The following is an 8,741-nucleotide window of genomic DNA, read 5'->3' on the forward strand; positions in this document are numbered from 1 at the left end:
CGCCGCCGGGAGAAGGGAAGTGAACTGTTTGGGGATGTGAGGACGGGAAGCGCCCGGCGGCTGGGAGGGGCCCCCGGCGCGGGGAGTTGAGACGCGGTTTGCAGAGTTGAGTCCACTTCGGCAGGCCCTTGTCCCTCTCCGAAGGGCCCCGGCGGCCCGCTCAGGTGTACGGTCCGCGCGCAGAAGCCGCGAGCGTCGACCGCCTCCTAGTGAAGGGGCATTCATCAATGAAAGGGGTCACCCAGGGCTGGGGGCGCGGGGCGGGGGCGCGCCAGAGGGAGGGCGCGCGCGCTGGGGTTAAGTTGGATTCTCGCCTCCGCTCTCGTCGCCACGTCCTCTAGGCCCGGACACTGGACACTGGACGCGGGTGCGAGTGCAAGAGGCATTTTTATTCCAGTTGCCCGGGTTCAGAAGCGACCCCGCCCCCCCCGGTCTCCTCCCGCAGCTACGTTTGCCCGAGTCCGCTCGTTCGCCCCTACCGGGCCGCGCTTCCTAGGGGGAAGTTCTCATTAAGCCTCGCTAATTAGCATTATTCCTGGAGAAAGGTTAAGGTTAGACCGTCCTTTTCGATACCGGGAGGCCCAGCCCCTCCTCGGCGTCCTCCCTCTCCCCAGCCCTCCCTCCTCCCCAAGAGCACAAAAAGAAAGTGTGAAGAGAAGCAGATCAATGGAGAAGCCACAAACCCATTAATTCAAATGGAACCCTTTTCCCCCTCTAAACCATTGATTTTTTTCTTTCTGTTTGCTCTGAGGGGAGATTAATAACCTCCTGATTCCACCTGAAATGGTGTTTGGACTCGTGATTTCCTCCCTTTTCTGAGGAGGATTGGGGCTTGAAATAGCCCCTCCCTTGAGGGAGAACCCCAGCCTGCCAGGTAGGGTGCCAGGCAGAGAGGTGTGTGGGGTCCTCACTCAATGACTGAGACTTGCTGTCTGTGGCCTGAGCTGGGTCAGGTCTGGGGGCCTCAGCACACCCAGAATCCACACTGCGTTGTGGGGTGGTCTGCAGAATGGCCCGTTTATGGTCAGAGGTGGGGTGGGGGCAGGGGTGCTTTCTCTCCTCCCCCCTCGCCCCCCCTCCCCCGCAGTGGCCAGTTAGTCCCCAGGTAGTAAATTCACCCCCTCATTGGGCCCAAATGTGTCCTTGAACAATATCAAGCTCCCAACTAATCCCAGCTCAGGCTGGGCTTGTTTGAGAACAGTTCTAAGATAGCACCTCCTCCACACCCACTGCCCAGTGGCTGGGTGGGCACTTTCTGTGGAAGGAGCTGGATCCCCCTAGGCCCTTCCCACCTGCAGAGGCTGACAGTGGGGGACTTCTGGAGCCTCAGATGGCCTGGAGCCAGGGGGAGCTGCAACAGCCCGAGTTGCTCAAGAACTTTTTTTTTGGTGGGGCGGGGGTCTTGTCTGCGCCCTTTTCTGGGAAGGCAAGTGCTGCAGGGGTCAGCTCCAAAGGGTTCCCTTAAAGCTCTCCCTTGGCCTGGCAGCACCCTAACCACCCGAAGCTCATCTTCCCATCCTTCTGGTAATGGCCCCGGCTGGGGAATCGAAGAGGTCCTTGTTCTGAGGGAGTGCTGGGGAAAATGGCCTGTTGCCTCTGCTTAGGAAACAAAGCCTGTTTTACACTCAGTGCTCCAGTGGGAAGGTGTTGAAAGTGCTCACTCCAGCATCCGGGCTAGCAGGCAGGCAGGCAGGCATTACCTCAGGGACAACAGAGCATCCACATGTCTGTGTGAATATGTTTCTGACAGGCAATCCGTGTACGAGAGTACGTGCGCACGCAAGTATGCATGCATGTATGTGAGTGTGTGTGCGTGCGCATGTGTGTTTGTGTGTGTATGAGAGAGGGAGAGAGGGAGAGAGAATACCTACAGTGTATGATGATTGGCTGTGTCTCAGCCCTGCCTGCCTCCTATTTCCCAGAAGAGCTTGTGTCTGTGTGGCTGGTAAGCTGAAGTGCGGTCTGCTAGCAGGAAGGAGTGGAACTGTGCAGGGAGTGTCCCTGTAGAAGGCTGGCTGGCCTCCCCTCCTGGTCGGTGGCCAGGTGGTGGTGGTGGTGGGGTTAACATGGGACAGTGGCCTTGAGAACTCCCAACCCACCCTGATGGAGCTGTGGCTCAGACCACCCCGAGAGAGCACGCACGCAGCCCCTTCCCCCACGGGGATTTGCACCCCTCGCTGCTATAGCTCCTGGGGGCTTTTCATCTTCCATTAATAAGCCATCTGATGGACCGAAGTGGTCAAGTTGGGGTCAACTGCGGTTCAGTACCTTCTTGGCATGCTCAGAAGGCCGTGTGTGTAATGCTCGCTGACATGGAGACCAGGGGAGGAATCGCCTGGTGCGGAAGAATTCCAGGGCCTGCAGGTGCACCAGGAGGAGCTGCTGGCCAGCCTGGCGAGACGCTGCTTCACTTTCTGGGTCTTGGAGTAGCCTGTTGGGGAGAGAGCTGGTGCTGGGGCAGCCTGGTCCTCATTCCAGAGGGACCCAGCTGGGGAGCCGCCCTGAGAGACAGAGGTGCTGCTTAGAGAAGGGTCTGTTTTTCTGTGGGGCCCCCAAACACCTCCGGTGATCCCTGCCCCCGCCCACCTCTGAAAGGCACACCCACGCAGCGGGCAGTGGCCCCTGCACCGAGCTTATGGATTTACAACAGCACCAAACTCTCAGCAAATCCTCCTCCTCCTCTTCTTTCTCAAGGCGAGTGGTCGATATAGAGTTACAGCTCCCAGCACAGGCCTGGAAACTACTGCGGGAGGCGCACACGCCCCAGGATCCCCAGTCCTGGAGGATGCAAATAGCTGGGCTTCAGAGACACCCGGGACCCAGTTCCAGAAAACTGACCCCAGCTGTAAAATAATCGGGTTACTGATAGCACCTGCTTGGAGCTATGGGCCCTGGATACGGACAGACAGGCGCATTTCCACCATTTCCCGGCGGGTCTCCCTGCTTCTCTTCCTCCTCCTTCCCCTGGCCGGGGCTTGGCCTCAACGCCTGGGTGGAGAGAAACTGAACCTGCCCCATGAATTTTGGACTGAAGATAAGAACAGGGCGGGTTTGGTGACTCCTGTTCCTCCCTGCCGGGAGCCAGGACTCCCAGGTCAGGGTGTGTCCCTGAGCCAGCTGCGTGCTGCCCACCTGCCCACCCAACACTGGCATCCCTTTCCAGAAAGAACCCATGGTGGTGGTTCAGGCCTCTCAGCATAGAACCACTGAGAGGTTTGTGTTTTGTGTGTGTGTGTATGTGTGTGTAAGAAAGAGCTTTATATACAAGAGCAGTTGGATATTGAGAAAACATCCCAGCCCAGTCCAGATTAAGTCCAATAATCTGATATTAGCCCATACCAATCTATAAAATCCTCTTCAGACTCACGAAACACAGGCAATGACGTCGAATGCAGCAAGATCACAGGCCAGTAGGTGCACAGTCTTGTGGATCCAGTGGCGGTAGAAGCATCTCAGTGCCGGTAGGAGTCTCCACGTGGCTCCTCCAGCTCCTGAAGCCCCTGGACTGATCCCCTCCAACCACACAGCGATCTTCCATCCTTCTCATGATCTATGTGTGTTGCAATCTCCGCAGAAAAGTTGTTTGTTTGTTTGTTTGTTTTTATCGCCACAGTCTTCAGGGAGTTTGAAGGCACAGGCAAGAGAGAGGGACCAGGCCAGGCCCTGGCCAGGCAAGTGGTACGGGCTGGAAGCAATGGGTGGTGGGCCTGCTTCAGTTTTCTAATGGAGGTGTGGTTTGAGTTGGTTTACAGAAAGGGAGAAATTAGTGGACCAAATACTCTTCAGATTCCAGCAAACTGAACTGTACCCCACCCATGCCCCCCACCCCACCCCCGTTGGCAGTCAGGGGTGTGGGCCCTGGAGCTTCGTGCAGGCTTTCAGCCTCATGGTGCGGGTCCCTTAGGACTAGGATGTGTTTCCCCTCCGCAGTCACTGGATGGGTCTGAACTGGATGCTGATAATTGCTTGTGTAATTAGCCCTCAGCAGCACTCGGCTTGGGGAGTGTGTGTCTAGGGGGGTGTCTGAGCTTACAGTGTGCCTCTCTGCCGCTGGGAGTGTGTGGATGAGGGATGAGGGTGGTGGTGGGGGCTTTGCTGCCCTGAAGAACTGGGGACACATGAGTGGCAGGCGTGTTGCATGCACAAAGGGGTCTTTTCCGAGACAGCCCTGAAGGCGGCATTGCGTTGAAAGTTATTGTGCTTGATCCAAGCACACTAGTGTGGCGTTGTTGTTTTTAAATTAGGCTGAATAGACTCCAATTTCTCACTTGAAAAAAAATTGCTTTAGCAGTCAAGGTATAAAGAAGTCTTAGAACCAGCTCCCCCCCCCCCCCACACACACACAACAACTGGGTTCCAAGTGACAGAACCTGGGGGCAACAGAAACTCATCTGGCACAGTGGTTCCCATAGTCCCTCTGGGCTGTTACAAGTGGACCCTGCATTCTTGCTGGTCTCTTTGCCTGGATAACGAGGACCCTCCTTGCCTTAGTCCTGTCCCCAAGGCACAGCCGCTGATCACTAAATGCATCAGCACCCTAAAGAAAGTGAGCCCCGAGTGAGCGACCCCATCACCACAAGGTCCTGCTGGGAAATCCGGCAGTTCGGATGGCAGGGGTGGGAGAGGAAGTGTGCTGGGGCCCCTATGGTGAGAGTTCTGGGTACAGAGCCCATCTCTGACACTGCCTGGGTGCCCATGGCTGGCAGTTGCCCGGGCAGGTGACCTGCCTGACAGGGGTCCTGCTGAGGAATGCCTCATAATGCCTGGAAGTCCTGTGTGTTTGGGCATGGGAGCTACTTCATCATCCGGCCCCTCGTGGACAAGAACTCGGGGTGTGGGGGCGGTTCCTTTTGGAGGACGGTGCAGCAATCCTGCGGGGTGGCTCACAGGCACAGGAGGGAGGCATTGCCAGGCCCTGCGCTGCTGCTGCTGCTGCTGCCCCCCTCCCACCACAGCACCCAGGGTCCAGGTTTTCGCCGAGCCTCCATTTAAAAGCTGCATGCCACGGGCCCAGGACCCTTAATTGGCAGATTAATGCCGCATCCTCATTAAACACCAACAGTGTGCCATGCCAGGCAACTCCGCCAATTCAACAAGTCTCGCTGCTGGCCTTGTGGGAGACTCAGAGACCACCCTGCCTGGCCCTGTTCTTGGAAGACCCCGAGAAAGCTTTCTGGTGGAGAGCAGGCCACATACCCACAATCTACTGCCCTGCCAGGCTCGGCCCAGCTCAGCTCAGCTCCTCGAGTGGTTGGCCAAGGGTTGGAGGGTTTGCACATTGACGAGGAAGAAATAGCGAGAATGAGCTGGGCAGGCAGAGAAGGGTTTGCCTCTGAAATCCGGCTCGTGTAGGGGAATAGCAGGGCGGACGCTCCAGCAGAGGGGGCAGTGTGATGTGGGTTTGGGCCACCAAGGTTGCTGAAAGTTGGCCTGGACCATTTGTTAGTTTGTGACGCTGGGCAAGTATCTTAGCCTCTCGGCACCTCCGTTTCCTTGCCTGTCCTTTGTAGCTACCGATCTCATGGTCTGTGGGGTGGGTGGCTCAGGAGGGCCCAAGTGGCGCATCTGGTCCCTGGGGAACTTGTACGTCGGTTGGGACTGTCTGAAACCCAGCTGAGAGGCCAGTGCTTCTGACTTCCCATGAGCCTGGATGTGTGTCCAAGGTGGCCTTTCTCGGAGCTGCCAGAGACAGAGTCAGCCCTGCCCTGGGGAACACGGGCCTTGGAGGAGATAGATAGTCCTGCATGGCTCCGATGGCTCACTCCTTGGTGCCTGGCTCCTCGCCCACCCCCCAGCCACGGCGGTCTCCCTGCTGTCCCAAGAACCCACCAGCCTGTGCCAGGACGGCACTCGTAAGAACACCATGCAGCCCTCCCTGATTCCTGCCACCTTTGCTCAGATGTCTCCCGACTAGAAAGGTCATCCTTGCCCACCTGGCGCCGGCCGCCCTAGAGGCCGCTCTCCCCGTCGTTTGGTGGCTCTCCTTTCTGCGGATGGCCCATCTTCCCCTACACACTGAGTCTGTCCTGCGGATGGCCATCAGAATCTCTCAGCCCTTAGAGGGGGCTTGGCCCATAGGAGGTGCTTGGTGAATAAACGTGTGTTGAAGGAATGAATGAACTATCGTGAGTGTTCTGTCCAACCGAACCCTACCCCCATCCCATACCCCACCCCACCCCAAACCTGGAGAGACATCTGACCTCAGCCATGATTCTGGGGCCACCAGGGACCCAGAAGGGGACAGAGCCTGAATGGGCAGGACCAGCTGTCCCTCTCTCTGGTCCTGTGGCGCAGTCCACGCAGGAGAGTGTGATTGTTCCTTTGTGTCCTTGCGCACTGAGAGCCTTTTGGACGTGAGTGTGCCCCTCGGAGGTGCCAGAGTACAATCTGAGTGTGTTGGCACTCAGGGAAGTAGGGAGAAGGGACAAGAGGTGTGGGCTAGTCCCTGAGGCGCTGGAGACCCCTGACTGGACAAGGCTGCTGCAAAGGCCCCGGCTGCTGCCCTGGGATTCAGCCGCTGCTGTGGGTGCACTGGGAGCTCGCACAGAAGCAGTAAATTCCAGGAAACTCCCTACCAGCCCAAGGTGGGGGAGGGAGGGCGCTGGAGGGGGTGGCCGGCTAGTAGTTCCTGGGCTGGTTACTCTGCTGCTCTGCTCCCACTCGGAGAGCAGATGTGCCCGTCTGGGGGTGGGGGTGGGGGCGGAGGTGTGTGACAGCAGCAGTAGAAAGTTCCAGCCAGAGTGTGTTTGCTCACTATACTGAAGGGGGCCCACGAAGAGGCAATTGTATCTTGCTGGGGGGACAGGGGACAGGGGAGGGGCAGGGCCTGGGCTCTGGGGTGTGGGGCTGCAGGGTCATCTCTCTGGCTCTTTCCAGACAAGGTCCCAAGCCGGGCCAGCAGGAGGTGGGGTCCCTTCCTGCTGGAGGGCCGGACCCAAGGGGCCCCGCCCCAGGGGTTCCCGGATGACTGGCCCAGGGCAGCAGCAGGCGTGGTCCTCCCCAGCAGGCTGCCCTGCCTGCCTGCTGCTCAAGAGCCCACCATGCCCGCCCCCCCCAGTTGAACCCCCTTCGCAGTCTGCTCTGAACTCACGCCCGCCCCACCCCTTTCCCCAGAGCCTAGCTTTGAAGGCCAGCAACGGTTAGGAAGGAGGAAGACAGAATTGTCCTCGGGGCTGGCCAGCTGCCTGCCTGCCTGCCTGCCTGCCTGCCGGGGGAGTGGGAGAAAGGAATGCTGTGCATGCTCCCCCGGAGTTGGGGCGCCAGGCCCCTCCGAGGCCCTTGGTCTTGGTCGGGTGGCCTCCCGGGGCCCAGCACATCCTGCTGCCCACTCTGGGCTCCATCCACGGGAAGGGGGCTGCGGTCCTTGTTTACAGCCCTCCCTTCCACCCCAGCGCTGGCTCACGGGGTGAGAGCCAGGCCCAGCCACCCGCCCCACAGGATACACGGTCCACCTAATTGTCTTCAATTACGGGCGGTACCCAGGCTTCTGACAGGAACCAGACTCAAGCCGCTTCCACAGGGTGGCGTGGGGTGGGTTGGGACACCGGGGCAGCACTATCCTGCCCTCCTTGTAGGTCTGGGGCCCCTCGGGGCACACAGCCAATGCCCAGTCCCTACTAAACAAACGGCCACCTTCTTCGTCCCTGCTCAGGATGAGACTTCGGTGAGCAGCGAAGATTTTGATATGAATGACTCCTCATGGATGTCAGCTGACCCACGCCTGGCCTCCAGCCTGAGTCCCAGCCAGGACCCCAGGATGAGGAGCCCCCAGAACCTCCACAGCCAAGAGGATGGTGAGTGCCTTGGGGGACAGGGGGTGGGGGTAGTGGTGGTGGTGGCAAGGCCCCCGCCCCTGGAAGGCCGCCCTATGGGGCTGTGGGGCCTCCCTGTGCACCCTGATGCCCGAGAAGTTGTGGGGTTGGGATTTCCAAGTGACTGGGGTGCAGGTCAGAGAAGGGTCAGCTGGTGTCACCAGGGTGTGCTGGCTGCCCAGTGCTGAGAGCCATGGGCCACAGGGCCAGATCCTGCCTGTCCCCTGGAAAGGGACCAGCACATACAGTTGTCCACTCATGTGCCTCGGGAGGAGGGAGACGTGGCCCTGCTGCGGGCGCTACCCCAGCTTCAGCCCCCCAGGACCCTGAACGCAGGTTGGGGTCCTGGGGCAGCCAGCAGCCTCCACCGGCCTGTCGACCAGAGCTTCCCTCCAGGGGTGGGCAAGGTGCCTGGGGCAGAAGGCAGGTCCCAGGCCCCAGAGGACCCGACCCTCCGCGCTCCCCAGTGGGGCACCCGGGCTGGGCCTTGGGCTCCGGCACCCACCTGAGTTTGCTGTGGTTGTCGGGTGGGGTGGCACCTGTTGTCAGAGTGCCCTGGTGGGGCACTGGTTTCCGGGGAAAGGTGACTGGGGGGTGGCGGCAGCAGCAGAGGCAGCCGGTGAGCTGGAGCCAGGCCTGGAAGAACTGGGGTGTAGAGCCGGCAATTAGGAGAGGTCGAAGGTCGGTGCCTGGAATGCACGCCTGTGGCACAGGGTTAAAAGGGGGTGTCGTGTGTTAACTCTGAAAAAACAAAACAAAACAAAAAAAAAACGGGCTAGCCTTAAAGAGTAAATACGGGGTGGGGTCAAAGTTCGTCTCCATGGCAGAAACCTCCCAACTGCCCTCTCAAGCCTGAATCTGGCTTTGTCTGGGAGGAGACCCAGCCCGCCCCGGGGGCGGCTGGGGGTGGTGGCCGGGGCTCCCCGGGAG

The 8,741-nt window shown here is 59.4% G+C and overlaps 1 protein-coding gene across 1 annotated transcript in view; it reads left to right on the forward strand.

Moving 5' to 3' along the window:
- NOL4L (nucleolar protein 4 like) overlaps positions 1 to 8,741 on the forward strand; it is a 92,591-nt gene that overhangs the window by 58,291 nt on the left and 25,559 nt on the right. The window contains exon 5 of the mRNA XM_004697918.3: positions 7,652 to 7,793. Within this exon, the coding sequence (XP_004697975.2) occupies positions 7,652 to 7,793 (142 nt within the window). The remainder of the gene's footprint in view (positions 1 to 7,651; positions 7,794 to 8,741) is intronic.

This window comes from Echinops telfairi, unplaced genomic scaffold, assembly GCF_000313985.2.
Source record: "Echinops telfairi isolate 266 unplaced genomic scaffold, ASM31398v2 ScPeMD7_5592;HRSCAF=6446, whole genome shotgun sequence".
Lineage (NCBI taxonomy): Eukaryota > Metazoa > Chordata > Mammalia > Afrosoricida > Tenrecidae > Echinops > Echinops telfairi.